A 20,731-nucleotide genomic window follows, 5' to 3' on the forward strand; every position below is an offset into this window, starting at 1 on the left:
AGTATTTTTGTTATATTTTCCGAAATTTTGATGAATTATTTTCGTTTATATCGACACCTCATGGCAGCTATCAGCTGGCGTACAAAAGAAACCCGTACTTGTACAGTGCACTACAGCCGATCTGCCTTGGTTTCCTCATCCAGATACTCTGGTGTTTCCTCCCTATTCTCTTTGATAGAGGGGTCTGCACTCTCCTGAGTTACAGGCCCTTCTATTTTCTCACCCGGAACCGGTTCGTCATAGAAGAAAAAGGAGGCAACAAAACCAATGACGGCCATGGCAATTGTGCCATAGTAACCAGCACGATATCCATCTAGGCGAGCGCTTTCACTACCCTTACCACCCTGGTTAGAAGTAACCGAGTCAGAGATCACAGTCAGTACAGCAACTCCAAGAACGGCGCCGCCAATGTTCAAAAACATCTAGCCACAGTCAGTATAAGCTGGCACAAGGGCGATGCTGGATGATGCTTACATTATAGACCCCAGAGACAGTGCCCTGTTGCTCTGCTTTTGCAGTGGCAACAACCTTGATATTGCCGACAAAATATATTGTACCAACACCAGCAATGTAAAGAACCTCACCTGGCAGACACAGTCGCCAGTAGTCTCCCTTGTCAGCCATCGCCGCCAGGAGCGCAAGTCCACCAGCGCATACCGGCCAGCTGATGAGAAGTAGGGTGCGGGCTTGCACGTGCTGGATTGCGACAGGAATGACAAAATTGACACACATGGCTGTGATTCCCAGGGGAAGGAATCGAAGCGCGGTAGATAAGGGAGAGAAGCCGAAGCCTGTTTTCAAATGTCAGTTGTTAATCGCACGCCCATGATGCTCGCTGATACTGACTTTGAAGCTCCAGGGTCAGCAAGTAATTGCTTCCCTGCCAGATTGCATATGTCAGCGCAGCCATAAGGCAGCCAAGCATTTTAATGCGATCGTTCCACAAGTAGCGAGGTAAAATAGGATCCGCGGAGAACCTAAGCTGCACAAAAGCGAAAGCAGCAAGCAAGACCACAGACACGACAAGAGTCGCAATTACATCTGCTTTGTCCCAGCCGTGCACATTGCCAGTAGTGAGACCATAGACAAGCAAGATCAAGGCAACAATAGACAGGCATGTGCCAGCAGGGTCCAAACGAGTAGTAAGATCTGACCAAATTATTCGGCCATTGTCGTCTTTGGCGGGGCTCGCAGGGGCGCCAGGGAGATTGTCTGTGAAGAGAAAAACAAGCGCAACAATTTCAAGGGCGCCTTCGATAATGAGAGACAGCCAAAAAATCTAGACGCAAATTGTGAGCTTGCGCCGAGGAGGGTGTGTATCTCTAAGGGGACTTACCCATCTCCATGTTACCAACGAGGTGAAGAGGCCGCCGAAAATCGGTCCGAAGCTATATCAAGAAGGAGGTTGTCAGTTTGACGAAATATTGTATACAATGGAATCTATGATGCTCACACAAAGCCGCTGGACCCAGAAGCACCCCAAACGCCAAATGCGCGAACGCGAGACTTTGGATCCTCAAAGGACAGAGCAACCATGGACTGTGCCGCCGGAATGGTGAAAGCGGCAGCGATACCTTGAATCGCTCTTCCTACAACGAGAGCAACTTTGTCGTTGACAAGAGCACAAAGGAGCGTGCTGCCATTAAAGAGAGTCATTCCTGCCACCAAGGTGACCCTCTGACCAAAGATGTCGCCAACTCGGCCACCGACCATTAAAAACCCACCAAACTAGTTGCTGTTAGCAGTTGATGACAAGGTATAAAAAAGGAGCAAAAATTTATGACCAACAGTAAGAGCATAAGCGGTCAGTATCCATTGCAATGAGCCTTCGTCATAGCCGAGATCTTTCTGAATGGTCGGCAAGGCGATGTTGGCCATGCCCAGGTTGGCAATGTCGATGAAGAACACGAGACACCTTGAAGACGTTAGCAGAAGCAACGATAGAGATGAGTACGGGTCAATCGTACACGATTGCTAGCGTGGCCACCGCGGCCCCTTTCCCGACTGACTTGGTCGCCATGATAAGTCCACAAGGGGTTGTACGTGTCCGTGTAAGAGAGTACGGCCGCTTTACCAGTGAAGCAAGGTGCACCACCAGCCACAGGAAACTTGGAGAAATGAAGAGGTCGGAATTTGAAGGAAAAATTCTCTATAGGGAGTCATTAGAATAAAATTACTGTTTTGCAGAGGAAAGACAAAGAAAGAAGCGCCACGGACGGCTTATGACGGCTTTGACTGACCAGGCAGAGTCAGGGTTGCGTGTTTGGGTATAGTGGGCGCAGTTGAATGCATGCAAGGTGAAAATTTGTGAGACTGATCCTTGCCCGGCGGCAGCTATTATGTACAGATTGTAATAATCAGCGCACTATTGATGCATCGAACCCGACTGACAGGGCCTAGAAGCCGAAGATTTTTTTGCTGTTCTTACATGAAGAAAAAAAATGCACCTGGCCAGCAGACGAGTACGTTATGGCCCGCCTGCTGGTACTGGTAGTCGGCACAAGGCTGGGGCGTTACATGCCGCATCTCCATTCGTATGCGGCCGAGTAACTGGAAATACGGGCCTGCACTAGAGACCCCTGTCAGGATATGCATAAGTGCAAGAAACTTATCGCGGATTGAGGCCTGCGTCAGGTACTTGCCGAGTGGCGACAATTTTATCCAGGCATATTTAGCAACGCGTGTTGTAGCTGGGCTCAGCAAGCACGCCACTGTTCGTCGTTCCATACTGAGTACATAAAAGCGAGCAGGAATAAACGAATAATTGAAAAAAGGCACCGGCTCCTGGGATAGCCTTTGAACTATGCTTCGAAATAACCTGCTTTGCATTGCCTGCCGCACACTATTCCCTGAGAGGTCCACAAGGCGTCCCAGCCCGTCAGAAATAAGGCTTCGGATCCTCTCCGCAAATTACAATACCGAGGACCTGTCAAACGAATATTTCCACGCTAGCATGATTGAACGAACAAGGCGTATATAGATTCATCCAAGTTGTCGCGGGAAGCACTTGTTTTGTGCAGGGTTTTGCATGCATAGTCGGTCTCGCCACTTTCTGTAACAGCGACGGGCCCTAATAAAGCCACATGTTGGATGAACTGCTCATCGATAACGGCAATGAACTAATTCGGGATAGCCCTATAATGGAGGTAAAAAGAAGTCACCAGAGCCGTTTCAAGCCATAAGATTAGGTAAATGCGAATTTTGCCGTAGAGCGTGGCCTCGGTATAAGAAGCGGTGGTCAAACAGATGCCTGTCTACTGTATGTAGAATTGGATAGATAAATATACTTCATCTTACCTATATATCCAATTCATTTCATCTTTCGCTCTATCATATTCGTCACCCTTGATTCTCCTGTTTGCTTCTATTTCTCTTGTCTTCTTTATTCTCTTTTATTCACGATAACTAAGACTGCCGCCCTCGTTTCTTTTTGCAAACGCCTGGACAGCCCAACACGACACACCTACCGCACACCAATAGGAAGCCACCTCTGCGCAGAAGAATCGCAGATATGGGTTTGTTTGACGATGTCATGTGTCTCATCTCTGGGCCGGCACAGACTGGCCAACCTGCCTCTCACGATTCGCAGACACACATGCGAGGTGCCGTTAGCCAAGCAGTATATCCTTTGACAAAAAGCCAAGAAGGAATGTGGGTTGACTATCAGGTAAAACCCTTGGGAACAAAATACAATCTTACCCTTGAATGGGATCTCCGAGCGCGAGATGGCCCGCTGCCCGCCGTGTCGGACATTGTTGATGGTAAGCTTCTGCCGGCGAAAATGTCCCAAGAATCAAGAAGAACAACTCTAAAAGGACGGGAAAAATACAGTAATCAACGAATTGACGACAAGACATGCTGCTCTTCGCTGTAGCATCAAGCTTGTGCAGAACAAGCCCCATGTCGTCGAATACCGTGCCGGCTCGGTCGATCCTGAAATCCGACTTGTTCAACGCAACAAAAATACGATTTCCCAACCGACAGTCACGGAAATCCTGCACAGACCGATTCTCCTAGATAGAGAGCTCCCAGCGCGCTGGGTCATACTCCAGGACCCCGACACATTTCGAGTGTATGTGGTCGGGCACCATATCGTGGTCGACGGGCAGTCTATGAGCATCTTGTCGCAAGAGCTCTTGGCGCTTCTTGAGTCACCAACTGCATCGCTACCTCCGGCTACATCCTTTAGAGATATGCATATGATGGAGGTGCGTTGCAATTACGAACATGACTGAAATAAATTTGTTAGTACGGTATAATGCTGACTTTTGATGCACAGCGAGCGTGGATGGACACTGAGGCATATTATTCTGCACAGCAAACACTGCTGAGTCAGATCAAAGACATGAATCAAAGTCGGTGGCCGGAGCATCTACTGCCACCACAGTCTCAGCTCAGTATCGACACGGCCTATCGATCTATAGACTCCTGGGCTTCATTTCGCAAATCGGTGAGAGCTCTTGAAAAGAAGAATATTCCCTTCAACCACAATCTCTAACTGTCTTCTTAGGAGCTAGATGAATGGAGCCAAATGTACAAAACATCGTGGTTTCGCGTTGCCACCGCTCTGGTCAGCCTGCTCGTTGCCGACCGCACGCGTCCGCCTTTGGGCAAAGAGGAGGTCTTGTCCGTAGGCTTCGGCGGTCGTCCCCGCGAGATGACCGCCTCGTGCGTGGGGCAATTCGCCAATGCTCTTCCGGTGAAGATGCCCCTGTGGCAGACCCTCGAGGCCGGCGACGGTACCTTTCGCTCTCTCGTGTCAGCTATGGGAAAGAATCTCAGCGCCGTCAAGAAGGCAGAACTCTTCCCTGCCGTTGAACTAGCACGAGCATCTCGGGAGTCTGGAGACAACTACCAGCCACCAAAAGTTGCCATTACATACTCCCCAAAGCTGGCCAAAGCAGAATGTCGCCTGTTCCCAGTCGAGGGGCCGTGGGACCTCTTTGTCTGCTTCTTGGAGTATGAAGAGGATGTCAAACTTGGCGTGATATACGACCCTACGCTTTTTTCATCTTCTGCTATTGGTAAAATGAAGGCACAGTGGGCACATTTATCTGCTTTGAGCAAAATTGATGGTGTAAAGCTTCGAGAAATGCTACCATGGCTACCGAAGCACATTTCGTTGCCAAAAGTTGGCCCAAACGAAGCATCTCCAGGCAACCCTTTGATGCACATCCATCAGTGGTTCGATGCGCATGCGGAGACAACTCCCGAAGCTCCAGCACTCTCCTCAAAAGAGCATGGTACTCTAACATACGGAGAGCTATACGCATCAACTGAGAAAAAGGCCCAATTTCTACTACAACTGGGAGCTAAAAATGAGACTCGAATTCTCATTCATCTTCAGCGAGGATTTCATACTCTGGAGTGGATGCTGGCTATTCTCAAGAGTGGTGCAGCTTTTGTCTATCTCGATACCGAGGCTCCTGCCACTCAGGTGACTGCAGTTATAGAGAATTGCAAACCAAGTGTCATCATAAATGAGGAAACGGTGGAAGCCTACAATCTGAAAGCTTTTCAGCTCAAGGCGAATAGCGACGAGGTCCGTGTCGCCAAGTTCAGCACCAGCGACTGCAGTCTCGCCTACATGATCTATACCTCAGGATCAACTGGCAAACCGAAGGGTGTTATGGTTGAGCACGGCAATATTGCCAGCTTCGTTAAAGCCGCTTCTGGCTATTACAGATGTGGTTACGGCTCCCGTATCCTACAACTGGCATCTTTCTCTTTCGACGCCTCTATTTTGGAGTGGACAACAGCGCTGTGCACTGGTGGCTGCTTGTGTTTTGCAGAGAACCCCAAGCATCTAGTCGGAGACTATCTCGCAGATGTCATTGATGCCAACAGAGTGTCGTTTATGCAGATAACTCCGACCGCTCTTGAGACCCTCCCCGTTAATCGAGCACTCCCCAGTTTGCAGCTTATTTCTGTGGGCGGGGAAGCAGTCTCTCGCGAACTTCTAGCGAGGTGGCATGACCGGGTAGATCTGGTTAACGCCTATGGTCCAACAGAAGGCGCCGTTGCCGTTTCATTCAACAAAATCAAGAGAAGTAACGCCCCGTTGGCAGATCTCACCACGGTGGGACGTGCCAGCCCTGGCACCACAATTTGCATTTGCGCCGAAGGCTTTGGTGCTATTCTCGGAGCTGGCCGCATCGGCGAGGTTTGCTTCTCTGGCAAGCAAGTAGCCCGTGGCTACTCAGAGCTTCCCGAACAAACATCGAAGAGCTTTGCTATACATGGCGACACTGGAGACAGAATGTACCGTACGGGCGACAAAGGTCAAATGCTGCCGGACGGCTCGGTCCTCATCATGGGTCGCATGGATCGAGAGCTGAAAGTGAGGGGCTTCCGTATTGCCCCAGAAGAGATTGAGGGTGCTATTTTTGATGCACAGGTTGGAGTTACTGAAGCCTCCGTTTTGACCTCCGAAGATGGAAGGGAAATGGTAGCTCTCGTTACTCCCGAGTCCGTCTCGACCGAATCACTCCTTCGCAAATTGAGGACGATATTAGCTCCATATAAAGTTCCCTCAAGAATTGTCAGAGCCGCGAGTCTTCCGAAAAACACCAGTGGAAAAACCGATCACGCTACGGTTCGACGAGAGCGAACTCAATTTCTGTCAAAATCTATTCTGGTGACAGGATTGTCTAGCTCGGAAGAGTGCTCCTCTGAGGAGCATAGTGATAGCTCTGGGTCTAGCTCTTATGGAGATGACGAAAAAGCTATAGGAAAGATTTGGGCCACCGTTCTTGGTCTGACTGATATCCCAGCAGCTGATATTAACTTCTTCGACATTGGAGGTCACAGTCTTTTGGTGCCTAAGCTCCACGAGAGCCTCAAGACCGCATTCCCCAGCAAGTCTATTCGCCTTGTGGATCTATTTCACCAATCTACGATAAAAAACCAAGTCGCTCTTTTCGGGAGTTCCACACCCAAGAAAGTCAAGGCCAAGAAAACCAAGAAAGTAGTGATGGCGAACATGGAGCTTTCACATCAGCGACGAAGCCGGGCTGCTACCCCAATTAGTAGCACCAGCAGCAGAGCAACCAGCAAAATACCATCACGCCATTCTGTCACGACATCTGGAATTGCTTCCAGGCATTCGAATCCTACTACTGCCGCGACATCTGTGACGGGAGAAAACGATATGGAGCTTGATGGTGTCGCTATTGTAGGTCTCGCCGGTCGCTTTCCTGGTGCCAAAAATCCAGATGAGTTTTACAAAAGTCTTATGCAAGGCTACTCGGGCATCAAGCCTGCCACCAACCCCGAACGAAAGACCCTTCCCGGAAACCTCTGGGTGCCGCACGCTGGCGCTCTAGACAACGTCGAGGACTTTGACCACAAATTTTGGCACCTATCCCGCGAGGAGGCCACAGAGATGGACCCTCAACAACGATTGTTCCTCGAGGTTGCATACGAGGCCTTGACAGACGCCGGTTACAATATGGATAATAGCAAAAACTCGGAATTTGGTGGCCGTGCTGGTCTTTTCGTCGGCTGTGCCAACAACAGCTACCACCTCTATACTGAGTCTGTGGCCACGGATTCCTTCTTGAAGGAGAACCGCCCGATGATCGCCCCGTCGATCTCTGCTCGCACAGCATACCACCTCAACATCAGAGGACCAAACGCTACCATCCAGACCAACTGTGCTAGCAGTACTGTTGCGCTGTCCTTGGCGTTTGATTCCCTCCGCCTGGGACGTTGCGACATTGCAGTCGTGGGAGGAGTTTCTGTTCAGTTATTCGAGGGAGGCTATGTAACCCAAGAGGGACAGATATTCTCCTCCACCGGGGTGTGCCGTCCGTTTGATGCCAAGGCTAACGGCACCGTACCGGCCGACGCCGTCACATGTGTAGTTCTGAAGCGCTACAGCACGGCGCTGTTGGACGAGACACCCATGTACGCCCGTATTCTTGGGACTGGGATTGGATCTGACGGAGCGTTGGAAAAAGTAGGCTACCAGGTTCCTTCACCCCGAGGCCAAGCTGAGATTATCAAGGCTGCCTGGGAGACCGCGGGCCGTGCACCATCTAGGTTGCGATACGCAGAAATTCACGGCAGTGGCACTCCCATCGGGGACGCGCTGGAGCTGGAAGGTCTCGCTCTTGCTGTGCGAGAGCTGGGAAGCTCTCACCGGTTCACCGTCGGATCTGTCAAGGGTAACATTGGCAATGCGCAGCACGCATCTGGTCTTGTTTCGCTCATCAAGATTTGCAAGTCGATGCAGGCTGGCACAATTCCATGCACCAAGGGTCTAGAGACGCCGAATGCCATGATCAATCCGGCGCTGCCAATTGATCTCGCCATGAGCCCTACAAAACTCAGCATGGACGACATCATCGCCGTATCTGCCTCTGGTTGGGGTGGTGTTGACTCGCATGTGGTCTTGGGATTTCCTCAACAAGGCCTACTCAAGGAATCGAGCATCGTCGTGCCTGAGGGCCGGTTTTCCCGCGAAGCGCTACAAGCCCCGAGGCTCAAGGGCTGCGCTATGCCCATGGTCCAGTCCTCAACCATGATCACGGACAAGCAGCGGTTCGATGAAGCTACCGGTGCGTTTGCTCAGGCTGCTGCAAAGATTCTTGGCACTGACGTCGAATCTCATAGCAACCTGAAGGACTTGGGCCTTTCGAGTGTGCAATATGTGGCGTTGATCAGTTCTGTGGCTGAGACTTTGTCAGGACCCAACATTGGGTGAGTAGAAGCAGCTGTTACGCCGAGCAATAAGCAAGTGGTACTAATCTGGAGACAGGGCCATTGGTTTTGTGTCCCCTGTTTTGTCGCCTGCTTCCCTGGCCGAGGCGTTCATCTCCAGAGTATCTCAACAGGGTCTACATCAGAGGTTAAGTACGGCGGCACCACAGCTGAATACAATCCGCCAGGGGAACGAAGACTCTCTTTGTATATTCATCCCAGGCTCAGGGGGTCTTCTAACAGGTGCAGCTCCGCTCCTTGCGAGTCTCGATACCGATGCCACTGTTCTAGCGCTGGAACACGCACATGTGGAGCTCAGCGAAGTTCTTATCAATACTTACACTGAAGTTGTGGCTTCTGCACTCGAGCCTCATATCAAGGAGGTTGTCTTCGTTGGTGTCTCGATGGGAGGACTGCTAGCTCCGAGGCTCGCCGACGAGATCTTGAAGGCCCCTGCAGTTGAGCAAGTGAAGATAGTATTGCTTGACAGTCCTCCACCGGCGGCTCAACAAGCGCAGGTACCAGAGTGTGCCAAAATAGAAGCAGTCTACATTGGCGCTGAAGATGGACAGCATGGCTCCGTGCAGAGCGTGGAACAGATTTGGACGAAGGTGCTGCCCAAGATGACCTTTCATAAATTGAGGTGCAGCCATTTCGATATTTGGGGAGAGTCGCATGCTAAGGAGACGGCGACCATTATTTCGGAATTTTTGCGATAGAGAAAAGCTATTTTTTTAAAAATGCAGCTCTGATTGGGTACCGGATAAAATGGACGGTACTATATATATATCATCAGTATTTGTCAATGGATTATTATTATTGTATGATTGTAAATCTTTGCATACTGTTTGAACTTCGATGCTACTCTTGAACAGCAAGAAAGCCATACTGATGCTGCCGAGTCAGGCGATTTCTGCTGCCCGCTAACGTGCATGGAACGAGCTACTCTCGTTCAAGTTCCCAAGTGCGCATCCGCCAATCTCCGTCAAGACAAAGTAGCTCGTCCTTCTCTTCAAGAAAGGCCTCTGCACTAGAGAGCGTCGCCAGCTGCTGCAGTCCCGGCGGCCTCTGGAGCCTCCACCTCCAATTGCGCTGCCTGTCCCAGACAAATACCGTATGGTCAATTAGTCGGACAAGAAGCTTGCTGCCCTTTCGATCCAGCCACTTTAGGCTCGTGATCTCGCAAAAGTCGTCGCGCAGACTACCGTCGCTGTGCACCTTCATGACTTCTGTGATATTGTTCGAGGCAACATCCCACAGGATGACAGAGCCATTGACCACTAAGGCGATCGCGTCGCCGTTTGGAGACCATGTGAGTGGCGTAGACAAGCCTCCGAGGCCCGACATCTCAGCTTGCAGAATGATGTTGCCGGTCGCAACGCTGTAAATTGCAATGTGTGGTGCACCGCTTCGACTTCCACCAGCAAACACAATCTGTTCTCCGTTGGGTGAAAAGTCGCCCGTCCAGTTTTGTCCGTCGGCGCCTTTAATGTTGTGAAGGCATTCGCCTGTCGCAGCGTTCCAGATTCGACAGCTCACATCCCAAGATGCTGATGCGATGACGTTGGGGTCGGTGGGTGACCACGAAGCCCACTTGATGGAGTCTTCGTGGCCTTTGAGTCGGCGGACTTCAGTGAGAGGGTCTGAGAGCGAGCGAATGACGAGCTGAGGGAGCCAGTCGCTTGGTCGTGGCCAGCCCTGCGTTGTTATGCTTCGATCTGAATACACGAATTGAGTCCCGTCGCAGCGCAGAGCGTTTGCGCTTCCCGAGAGGAATCTGCCTTCGAACTGAATACGATTTTCCGTATCACCAACGCGTTTTCCATCCCCATCGAGGTACCATGCAATTATCACGCCATCAGCGCCTGCAGGCTCCGAGTCTTGGGAAAGAACCACGTAGTGGGCGTCTTTGGCGTCGTCGCTGGGCATTTTCCAAACGTGAATGGCTTGAATCGTCTCTTCGTGTCCATGAAACTCGGCCGTCAATACTTTTGACTCGACAGCATAGATTCTAACGATGGCGTTGGTTGCCACTGCCATGAACTTCCCATCTGGACTCATTGTCAGCTCTGCGCTCGACTTCTCAGCTAGCTCCGACATGGGGTCGTCGTTATTAAGCTCGAATACATCTTGCTCGTCTCCCCAAAGTTGAGGACCGCCGTTGGCTGAGGGAGCCCACGAAGTTGCTGCGTCGTCGCAGTCAAACTCCTTATCGAGCTTCAGTTCAAAGGTTTCGATGAACCGGTCAAAGTCCATATACTCTTCCGACATGGCGCTGATATTTCCGCTGGCACTTTCGTCAGTGATGTATGCGGCTTGTGGTACAGTTAGGTCGAAGATGGTAGTGACAGTTGAACTTTTGTTTGAATGTCACTGTAATGTGGTCACTCAGCCCCAATAATGGATGCACAAAGTAAAGGTGAAGGAGGCGGGGTTGGGTAGCGCCCGCTCACCGGTGTACACAGTAACTTCAGTAACTTCAGTAACTTCTGTAAGACATTATGGCCAAGGCAATGGAATGTAGATAGACTGGAAAAAACTATATCATTACAAGCGAGTTAGAAATAAAGGGTATTAGAATTAAAACTGATAAGTGAAATTTGACGACATCAATCATGCCTCAGAGACATCATCCACTGTGTGTACTTGTGCTTGTACTTGTGCCTGTACTTATGCTTGTACTTGTGCTTGTACTTGCATGCACAGGTATTGTAAAGAAGGCTACTATGCAATGCATACATTCGGCTGACTGCGTTTGATTGCCTGCCAGAGCCTGTATGAGTCATTTATGCGTTGATCTATGCGGTGTTAAGTCTGATGCCCAGGTAAAAGTACGTTTTTTTCTTCCTGGCGTTTGGTGTGTGACCCAATCCACAGACGTTTTCTTTCCTCCTCTCTCTCTTCTGTATCTTGTCATAGCCCACTCATTCTCTTCTCACGTCTAACTCAAAACATACCGGGGTTTACAGTACGTACGTACATAGCTTCTCTTCTTGCATCAATACAACCATGTTTGTCATTAGCGTTGTCCTCGTTGTTAGATCAGGGAGAGTGCAGACTGAGCCCATGACGGTCGCAGTGGCAGAGGCCCGCCCGCCGGTATATTAATTCCACGACTGCTGCGAATGCAAAATAGCTGAAGCGCATTGCTTCTACCTTGCTGGGACCAGAATGCTCGGCTCACTATTCTGCCCTGTCACTCGCCGTTCTTGAGTGAAATAAACGAGGCCAATAAAAAGATCTGGGTTATATGGGGTTCACGTCAGCCAGTCCGCTTGAGCTGATCACGCAGTTGTTACTGAGTCAAGTTGGGCGGGAAGTATCCGAGCTGAGTCTCTCCTGTGTCATGCTCTACCCAGCTTCCAGTTTTGATGGCGGATCATCTTTTCTCTCCTCTTCATAGTTCATTTTCGTGCATGGCCATTCAGTCTCAAGGTATCAGATATCAAGTGTGGCTGTGCTGTCAGCGTCGCATTGGCTGATGGAATCCCTCATCGGCAGCGCTCTGCTACATGGGCAGCAAGAAGAAACCAAGATTATGTACTAATATGTTGTTGCGACGTGCAGTAAGACGCAACTGCCGATAGTCTTCTCTGAAGGCGGAGAAATGGGGACATCGCCATGCGCCACATGAACGTACATGTATTCACTTTCGCCGACGTTCCGGTAGCGCAACGGACCCAGCGGGGCTATCAGCATGGAAAGAAATGGATACAGTACTGGTACAGATGGTGGCAGGAACAGACGACCCGCAGATGCTGTCATAATTGAGAGCGGATCTGTCTCGGCCGGTCTGTGCCGGCTAGCCCAAGGTCATGTAGGCAGGCAAACCGATTGGCGGTTTGTAAACGAACAGATCATCGTTCGATCAAAATGTCACTTTCGTACTCGAGGTATAGAAAAACAACTTCAAAAAGTTACATTTAAGCCACCAATCAATGGGCTGCAACTCGAGCTTACAGTCAATGGATATATTCTTCGCGCGGTTGATGCCAATAGCAGTCACCAAAGTGACTGTGGCTCGCCGATGTGAGCGCTGAATGTCAGCAGCGACTACATCAAGGCAAGTGTGAAAAACCCCCAACACGATGTGAAAGATTTTGAATCTGTATAGAACGTGCACTGGAAGAGTCTACATGGAATTCAAGGCTAAAATCGTCGCAAGCCTCGATCCAAAGGCGCTCAGAGCAGCGCTCAAGCTTAAAGGCACCCATTCTCCAATGGATGAGACTTGGGATAATACATGACAGGTGTGTGGTGATTAATTGCAAATCGCAGTCTACTACAATAACGCAGCCTTGACCGATGTGACTAGTGCTGATCCGTGGCTTTTTGCGAAATCCAATGCTGCCTGACCACGTCGTGCATATGCAATATATTGCGGCAGGTGGATGTAATGGGCAGGCCTAGACAGGCTCGGATAAGTCGAGCCGGTCAAAGATACGAATGTCGTTAGATAGAAGCACCAATGTTTATTCAGTCTAACTCCAGCTACTGTGTCACAGCCTTGTGTACGAAAACACCACCGACAAGCAGCTGACGCGAGAGATATTGAACGGGGCTAGACCTTATAGGTAACTATATCTCAAATGTATCAGCTATAAGTTCAGGAAAATGATTCGAGTTGTATGTACTGCATATTCCGTATTCCCTCTTGGGCTCTACCGACTGAGTGTGGGAAGGGTACATGTGCTGTTCAGGGAACTGGAGGACAAGTTCCCAACTGATATAAGTAGTCCATCAAATCCGTCCCCAACTCACTCTGAATCTCCCTCTTCCTCTCCAGTATCACATTTTTAAGTAGACTTGTGTCCAAAACCAGTTGTACAACTCAAAACTAGCCATGTCGACATTCACTATGAAACTTGCGTCTGTCTTGGCTGGAGTCAGCGCAGCAATGGCAGCTCCTGTATCGGCTGACTCGAACACCATGTTGGCCGTCATGGGACAAGATGCACTCGATGCGCAAAGCTACTCCGCCTTCGCCAACTGCGTGCAAGGTCTACACTCCGCCTACAAAGCATACGCAGATGAGGGTGTCCTGGTAGTCATCCCATCCACCAGTCGTGCGATTGACATCAATACCACGGACAAGGAGCTGTGGAGCTGCATTGAATCCTCCTCAAACACCGTCTCTCTCGCAACTGAATCAAGCGAGTTCCACGACCAGGCCCACGAAGCAAGCACTGATGTCAAGTCCATTCAGCACACGGATGCCGTGAACATGGGCGTCACTGGGCAGAAAGTGGTTGATCACGTTGTTGCCAAAAGGAACGCATTAGAGAACCGCGACGCCGCCTACTACAATGTCCACCATTCCGATGAAAAGACCTGCAAGGGGGACTTCAACCACTACTACCTTAAGACGTGCAACAGCTTCGCGAGTGCTTATTCCTCCACGTTGGCGGACAACTTGGACGCAGCGAAGCATTTGAGGTATACCATTTGGCCGCACCACTCGTGCGAAAAGGGAAACCAGAGAACCATTAATATCAACCCTCATTCGTCCAGCTCTTGCCAGGTCAGGACTACCTATTCATGGAATGGAGTCTACGCTTAGCTGTCTATGGACGTAGCTTGAGGTTACAGATCCCGCTGTCATTGAACCAAGCAGGATTATATCAATGTATACATAGCTCTACAGTGATTAGACCACACAGAGTTATATTACTACATAAATACCTAGCTTTAAACGCCACATTCCACTGTCACTGTAATTGAAAAATAGATTAGACTTAATTTTGCATTCTAGTCTATTCGGCAGATATTCTCAAGTCCAATTCTGTTATTCCGATGAATTTCGTCAGAATAATGACCAAATCATTTTGCGAGAAGAACGTTCGGATCACTGCGAGGTTGACGCGTGCATAGCGTAAGGCCGCCGCCGCGTCGAGGATGGCACTATGCGTACAGTGTAGCACCCACGTCGAAAGCATGCACCTACCGTGGTGGTGCACATCCTGGTTCCTGCTCTGCTTGCCACATGCTCACAGATCAGGTACGCAGGAGCGGTTTATGTCTCGAACATGCAGAAGACTAGAGTCTAAACTAATTTAATTATTAGTTCTTCAACGTAAATAAATAAGCTGTTTATAGATTAGAAATAGTTTTTATGAATAAAATAAAACATTTTTCCAGTTATTAATTTTTTTAAACAATTAATAATTATTTAAAGTGTGTTAATTTAAAAGAGAGTTAAAAGATAAGTAAGGAGACCCCTAGAGATACCCTTAAATAGCGTCCTTTATAGAAGGTGGAAAAATACAAAGTTACTAATGAATACATTTTGTGGGCTGGCAGCACCATCTCACGCGTCCGGCATCGATGATAGAAGCCGCCAGTGGCCTTGTCGTCACTTGTCCTCGGGAACCTGCGCCACCCCCACCACACTCAGCAGCTTTCACATTCGTGTCCAGTCGCTATTTATCTGCGTGCGCCAATCGCTGCCTCGAGTACTCGGGCTTCTCATTTGGCATGATACAGTGGTTAGGCTATTAAGCAGGATTTGAGGATAACGCTGGCGTTGGGCTGGCTCTACCATCACAGCATAAGATGACGTCGGTCGAGACACCCAAGCGACGCAATGGCAACAGATGACAATGCGTCGACCGATAGCCCAAGTCAGGAATCGCAAGTACCGCCAAACGACTCGACCGATTCGAAGCCACACACTGGACAGGCGACTACAGCAGTGACGACTGTCGATATCCAGACGCTATCCTTCCCCGATGGATCACGGGGCACATTCCAAACACCAGGACCAGGGTCTGTCTCGACGCCAGTGTCTGGCGGCTATGCTTCTCCTGGCTACAAGGCGAGCCAGTCGGGTGGCGAGGGAGATGATGGAGCAAGCGTCATGAGCTTTGCGCCGACGATGCGACCGACTGGCGACATTGCGAGCCTATTTGTCGGTGACCTGAGCAAGCGCAGTACTGCGTGGAACATGCTGCGCTGGCAGGCACCCACTGTTCGACCGTTTGAAACGAGCTGCTACCGAAATGGCGACACGTTGGCTGAGTTCGAGGGAGAGTTCGATCTTATACCGACCGAAGCAACAGACGACGTTGACGATGCTTCGCGAGTGTCCATGTGGAAAGCAAAGCGCAAGCACTACATGATTCTCTCGTCAGCTGGGAAGCCCATTTGGAGCCGACACGGTGACTTGATGCTCATCAACTCTTCGATCGGAGTGATGCAGACTATCATCTCCTTCTATGAGAGCGCCAGGAGCCCATTGTTAGGATTTACGGCCGGCGACGCCAGATTCGTGGTGCTAACCCGCGGCCCGCTGTACTTTGTGGCTGTCAGTAAACTTGGCGAGAGCGACTCGCAGCTACGCGCGCAACTCGATGCGCTTTATATGCAAATCCTTTCCACACTCACCCTGCCAACCCTAAAGAGGATTTTTGTTCATCGACCATCATCTGATCTGAGCAAGCCACTCCAAGGCACCGAAATGCTGCTCTCCTCACTTGCGGACACATTTACGAGAGGCTCACCGACGACATTACTGGGGTCGCTCGAGTGCCTCAAGATCCGCAAATCGCAGCGTCACTCTATCAATAATACGTTTCTGAAACTCCGCTCGGACAAACTTTTATATGGCCTCATTATTGCTGGCGGGAAACTCGTCAGCGTTATTCGCCCGCGACGACACTCGCTACATCCGAGCGATCTACAGCTCATATTTAACATGCTATTCGAGTCGGACGGCATTAAAGGCGGAGGTGGCGAAAACTGGGTGCCCCTGTGCCTCCCTGCCTTTAACAACGAGGGCTACTTGTACATGTATGTGAGCTTCTTCGAAGACGATAATCAGGCAATACGAAAAGGATCAGAAGAGGGCGACGCGCAGGCAACCCCTGCCAACCAGCGAATTGCCATGGTGCTAATTAGCACCGACAAGGAGAGCTTCTTTGGCCTCAAGAAGATGCGCGACGACGTGGCGCAGCAGCTGGCGAAAAACGGAAGCCTGGCCGTGATCCGGAGCGCCGTGCGGGTTGGGCGACCGCATATTGCCCAAATCGTGCCGGGGAACCCAATGAGCCATTTCCTATACAAGTCCAAAGCCAATGTGCAATTCTGCATGGCCGCGCTGGAGCCGCCATTTGACGCCATCGCCGAGCGCCGTCGGCTTATGAGCCTGTACCACGAGATGCACGCTGCTGTGCACGCCAAACACGCGCACCTCAAAATTCTGCACAACACGAGCGAAGATTCCACGTCACTCGCGTGGGTCACCCCCGTCTTCGAGCTCTACTGCGTGGGAGGACCAAACATGTCGCGCGCGACCATGGGCCAGGGAGCCAACAAGATTATTCAGTGGGCCAAGAAGGAAGAGCAGCGGCTCTTTATCATCGGAGGCGGTGTCTTTTGATTGCCGCTAGAGTAGACCAACAGAGCTAAATAAGTGAGATATCAACTTCAGAGCGTAGCTCAATAACTTTTAGTATATACAAAGAATAAAAGGAAACGCCAAGCCTGGAGCGCTAAGTGTGAGCGACGCATCTGCTGCTGCCCACGGGGGTACCCGCCCATCATTAAAATAGAAATAAATCGTCCATAAATCTTCAGCCCATTACTCGTTCCAAAATGTAGAACATCATCATCTTCTGCAGCGTTTCAAGCGTTGTTCACCTGGGCGCATCCGTGGTGGAAGCGCCGGCTGAGTAGTCCACCTTTTGAAACGACCTCTCGGTTGGTTCGTCGGGCGACGTAGGACGGCTCTTGAAGATGAGAGACCTCCTGGCCCAGCCCTTGACGCGGTCGTTGACGCTGGATTTGCGCTGCGTCCTTGATTGGCTCCAGGGGAACTCGCGCCACTGCTCCGTGGGCGACGACGACGACGATGGCTGCTCCGGGAATGAGGGTGTGCGCATGGAGCTGCCAGGCGAGATGCGTCGGATGGAGTCGTCGAGGCTGGAGCGCTCCTGGGAGGAGTGCGAAAGGGGCCCTGATGATGATGAGGAAGAAGAAGCGACGATGCTGAGAGAGGCGTTCATTATGGCTTCGGAAAAGGGAGCGTCAAAGTCCTCGCGGAATCGCGGGCTGCGCGGGCCGGGATAGTCTGAGAGTCGCCTTGGGGGCATTGCGATGTGAAAGTTTGGCTTTGCGGACATGACTTTTTAAAGTTTCTTTGTTTCGTTGTTGTTCTTGGTCGTTGTTGGAAGTTGTTTCTGTTATTGAAGGTTCAGGAGCGATATTAGATGAGGCGTCGGCCGGGGGCGGGAGGGAAGCGAACGACATATAGCGAGCGCACGGTTATGGAGAGAGATCGTGTTGACTCGAGCACGGCGTTGTGACAATGACGGTGACACACTGAGGGTTACAGCTTTTAAAACAGAGAGCCGGTCACGCAGCAAAGACCAGTGTCGCTGTCGCATGTGTGGAGTTCCAGGGTATCTTCTGATGCTACCCACACCAGTCCTCTGCGACAGAAACTGCGGCGACAGGGGATGGTCTAGAAAGACGGAAAGACAAACTAGCCTGGCGGGGACTGTGTGGCGCTCACTAGCAAGTGCCCTATTGTTAATTGCTTTCGCCAGGGAATAATTGGCGGTGCTAGCCAAAAGCCAAGGCAGTGACAGAGTGGTGGATACAAGGCTTTAATTAGCCCCCAAGAGCAGACACTGCGAGCCCAGACTCATGTGCTCGTCGACTTGGAGACGACGACACTTCCGGGTGGGTGGGCCTCTGGAAATTACACAAAAAAAACGGTTCATCTTCTAGCGCGGTTTTTGGTGGACAGTTGGGCGAGTCGCTAACCCCAGAACTCGCCGTGGCGTCTGCCGATCGTCCTGCTGCAAGGTCCGCGAGGGCCAGGCCTTGTCGATAGAGTTTGGACCTTCAAATGCTACACGGATCTAGTCAGGGGCTGATGATGCCGTGTGGAATGCGGTTGGGCGGAGAGGCGAAGGAAGGAAAAAAAAAATATACGAGCAGAGATGAGATTACAACGTCTTTTGGTGAGACCTTGGGCCAGCAAAAATCTGCAATGCAGCTTGTGTCTCGCAGAGTGTGACAACCACAGCCGCTAGGAACCAGTAGCCCCACGGTCATTTCGGCTCACGACGGCCAGAGGCTTGACTTGGGCCCCATTCGCACGTGAGCGGTCGGGCTCACAAGCCGAAGGCGAGCACAGTGGCTTTGACGGGACGAGAGTGAAAGGGGAAGGCAAGAAGAAGTAGTAAGGAAAAAAAAAGATCGGCGGGCTGCAAAGGTAAGAATACGAACAGGCTGTCACGCTCCTGTGTTTGCAGCGCTCAAGCGTTGAAGATCTGTTTGCACTACCAATCCGCACGCCAGCTGCCAGCTACCAACTGCCGGCCTTAAATCCAGGTACGTAGATTATTGACACTGCGAAACGCAGACCGACAGCTGGCACCGTCTTGTCTGGTGTGCATGTGACTCGTCGCTTTATGTGCGTCTCCATCACAAACGCCGACACCGTCTACACCATCAAACATCGCGTGCTGCCATCACCACGTTGCCATCACCATCATCCAGCATGGGCTGCTAAATGGGCCAAAAATCGACAGATATCACAATACACTTTTTTTCTCGCCTGCAGTCGCCTATCCTCGTCTCTCGCAACCGCACCTTCGTAGTCTTCCGTGCTAATGCCCGCTTTTACCTTGATCCTCATGCTCTTGCCAACCAGAAAGCGATGTCGCCATTCGAAAGACCAGACAGGCAGGCAGGCAGCGGCTTGCTGCCGTTTTGGAATTTCCTAGGCGAATCTTCCGCACGCCTTTGAACCCTTTGCATGTTTCCCCTTCCACGCCCTGGCGGACGTCGCAATGCACATCTTGCTCCGATATACTTGAAAACTTGCTCTTGCTAAAAACGATTGCTCCCGGGGGCACCAATTTTGAACTCACCTGGCCTGACGACCTTGCTTCTTGCTTTCGTTTTCGACTTATTCTTCATCGTTACCAGCGTTCACATACACTTTTATTCTTCGTGTGCTGCAGTACGCCGCCAGGCTGGCCTACCAATAGTCCACGCAGCAGAGTGAAAATGGCTCAAGCCCACGGGACTCTTGGTCTTTACTCTAGCGGTACAGCGCATCAGAGCTCCATCTCAAGGTGTCTTACGCTTCCAGACTTGGAGCGGGAGCCGTCACGATGGCCTCTTCAAACTGTGGACGATAACGCGGCAGCCTCCCGTTGCTTTACGGGACCCCAAGCACGACCGAAAGTGTCACACGAATCAGAGCAATTCAGACAGCACTCTGTCGTCGATAGAAACTTCCACTCTGCATATCATGCGCCTTTTCGGCCAAGGCGTGACCTTGACGACCCTTCTTTCTCAAGAGATCCGACATCGCGCAGCTTCGAGGAGGACCAGCTCGCCCATGAACGCAGGATTCGATCTTACAGGGACACAACATCTGAAATTATATCATTGTATGCGTCCAGGAATACAATGGCTCAAAACACCACGCTGGTTCGACACGGTGATGATGCTTCCTCGACAACCTCCCATTCAAAGCATCCTGTAAGTCAACGTCACGCGCAGTCCAGCAGTACACACCTTCGAAATGTATCTTGGCAAAAATCAAGAACTCCAGGACCTTATCCTACGCGTCTAAGACGTCCCGGCACTGGTATCACCTCTCCCACCATTGCAGAGGCTCGCGGCAGGGAATTCAGTAGAATGGCCGAGGGTGAACGTGGCCGTCATGTACGTCTCATTCTCGACGATGAGACTGTTACTGAATGCTGACGCCGAAGCAGAGGACACCACACAATCTTCATAGAACCTCGCTTGCTAACAACCAAAGAAGAGTCCCTCCGTTGTCTCTCCGTGCCGAAATGAACAAGTCATCCAGCTCACTGCCATCTAGATCTTCGCCTGGTCCAAACCACTACTTGACAGCATCGGGCCGCGCTAGAACGCCGAGTTCCACTGTGTCTTGGGCATCGAGGCCCTCTGATAGGTATTACATGGGCTCAACCGACCAGAGCAGTAGATCCGCAAGCTTAACATCAATCGTTGAGATGTATCAGCGACCAATGACATCAAG

At 50.8% G+C, this 20,731-nt stretch overlaps 8 protein-coding genes across 8 annotated transcripts; 4 read left to right on the plus strand and 4 right to left on the minus strand.

Moving 5' to 3' along the window:
* Positions 1–110: 110 nt before the first annotated feature.
* Positions 111–2,020, minus strand: LMH87_003664 (uncharacterized protein; the record flags this gene model as incomplete). The annotated part of the gene is made up of 7 exons (XM_056194769.1): positions 111–422; positions 475–791; positions 847–1,279; positions 1,337–1,388; positions 1,454–1,728; positions 1,789–1,915; positions 1,968–2,020. The coding sequence occupies 7 exons, from the start codon at positions 2,018–2,020 to the stop codon at positions 111–113; spliced, it is 1,569 nt and encodes a 522-aa protein (XP_056048464.1).
* A 1,575-nt stretch (positions 2,021–3,595) lies between these two features.
* On the plus strand, positions 3,596–9,422 carry LMH87_003665 (uncharacterized protein; the record flags this gene model as incomplete). Its single annotated transcript, XM_056194770.1, has 5 exons — positions 3,596–3,761; positions 3,832–4,208; positions 4,280–4,450; positions 4,511–8,703; positions 8,762–9,422. The coding sequence occupies 5 exons, from the start codon at positions 3,596–3,598 to the stop codon at positions 9,420–9,422; spliced, it is 5,568 nt and encodes a 1,855-aa protein (XP_056048465.1).
* Positions 9,423–9,645: 223 nt separating this feature from the next.
* On the minus strand, positions 9,646–10,632 carry LMH87_003666 (uncharacterized protein; the record flags this gene model as incomplete). Its single annotated transcript, XM_056194771.1, has 1 exon — positions 9,646–10,632. The coding sequence occupies one exon, from the start codon at positions 10,630–10,632 to the stop codon at positions 9,646–9,648; it is 987 nt and encodes a 328-aa protein (XP_056048466.1).
* Positions 10,633–10,685: 53 nt separating this feature from the next.
* On the minus strand, positions 10,686–10,974 carry LMH87_003667 (uncharacterized protein; the record flags this gene model as incomplete). Its single annotated transcript, XM_056194772.1, has 2 exons — positions 10,686–10,754; positions 10,831–10,974. The coding sequence occupies 2 exons, from the start codon at positions 10,972–10,974 to the stop codon at positions 10,686–10,688; spliced, it is 213 nt and encodes a 70-aa protein (XP_056048467.1).
* A 2,572-nt stretch (positions 10,975–13,546) lies between these two features.
* Positions 13,547–14,263, plus strand: LMH87_003668 (uncharacterized protein; the record flags this gene model as incomplete). The annotated part of the gene is made up of 1 exon (XM_056194773.1): positions 13,547–14,263. The coding sequence occupies one exon, from the start codon at positions 13,547–13,549 to the stop codon at positions 14,261–14,263; it is 717 nt and encodes a 238-aa protein (XP_056048468.1).
* A 1,023-nt stretch (positions 14,264–15,286) lies between these two features.
* LMH87_003669 (uncharacterized protein) lies at positions 15,287–17,080 on the plus strand (the record flags this gene model as incomplete). The annotated part of the gene is made up of 1 exon (XM_056194775.1): positions 15,287–17,080. The coding sequence occupies one exon, from the start codon at positions 15,287–15,289 to the stop codon at positions 17,078–17,080; it is 1,794 nt and encodes a 597-aa protein (XP_056048469.1).
* A 256-nt stretch (positions 17,081–17,336) lies between these two features.
* On the minus strand, positions 17,337–17,792 carry LMH87_003670 (uncharacterized protein; the record flags this gene model as incomplete). The annotated part of the gene is made up of 1 exon (XM_056194776.1): positions 17,337–17,792. The coding sequence occupies one exon, from the start codon at positions 17,790–17,792 to the stop codon at positions 17,337–17,339; it is 456 nt and encodes a 151-aa protein (XP_056048470.1).
* Positions 17,793–20,361: 2,569 nt separating this feature from the next.
* LMH87_003671 (uncharacterized protein) lies at positions 20,362–20,724 on the plus strand (the record flags this gene model as incomplete). Its single annotated transcript, XM_056194778.1, has 3 exons — positions 20,362–20,388; positions 20,442–20,644; positions 20,715–20,724. The coding sequence occupies 3 exons, from the start codon at positions 20,362–20,364 to the stop codon at positions 20,722–20,724; spliced, it is 240 nt and encodes a 79-aa protein (XP_056048471.1).
* Between the last annotated feature and the right edge of the window lie 7 nt (positions 20,725–20,731).

The sequence above is a fragment of the Akanthomyces muscarius genome, chromosome 2, assembly GCF_028009165.1.
Source record: "Akanthomyces muscarius strain Ve6 chromosome 2, whole genome shotgun sequence".
NCBI classification, from domain to species: Eukaryota; Fungi; Ascomycota; class Sordariomycetes; order Hypocreales; family Cordycipitaceae; genus Akanthomyces; species Akanthomyces muscarius.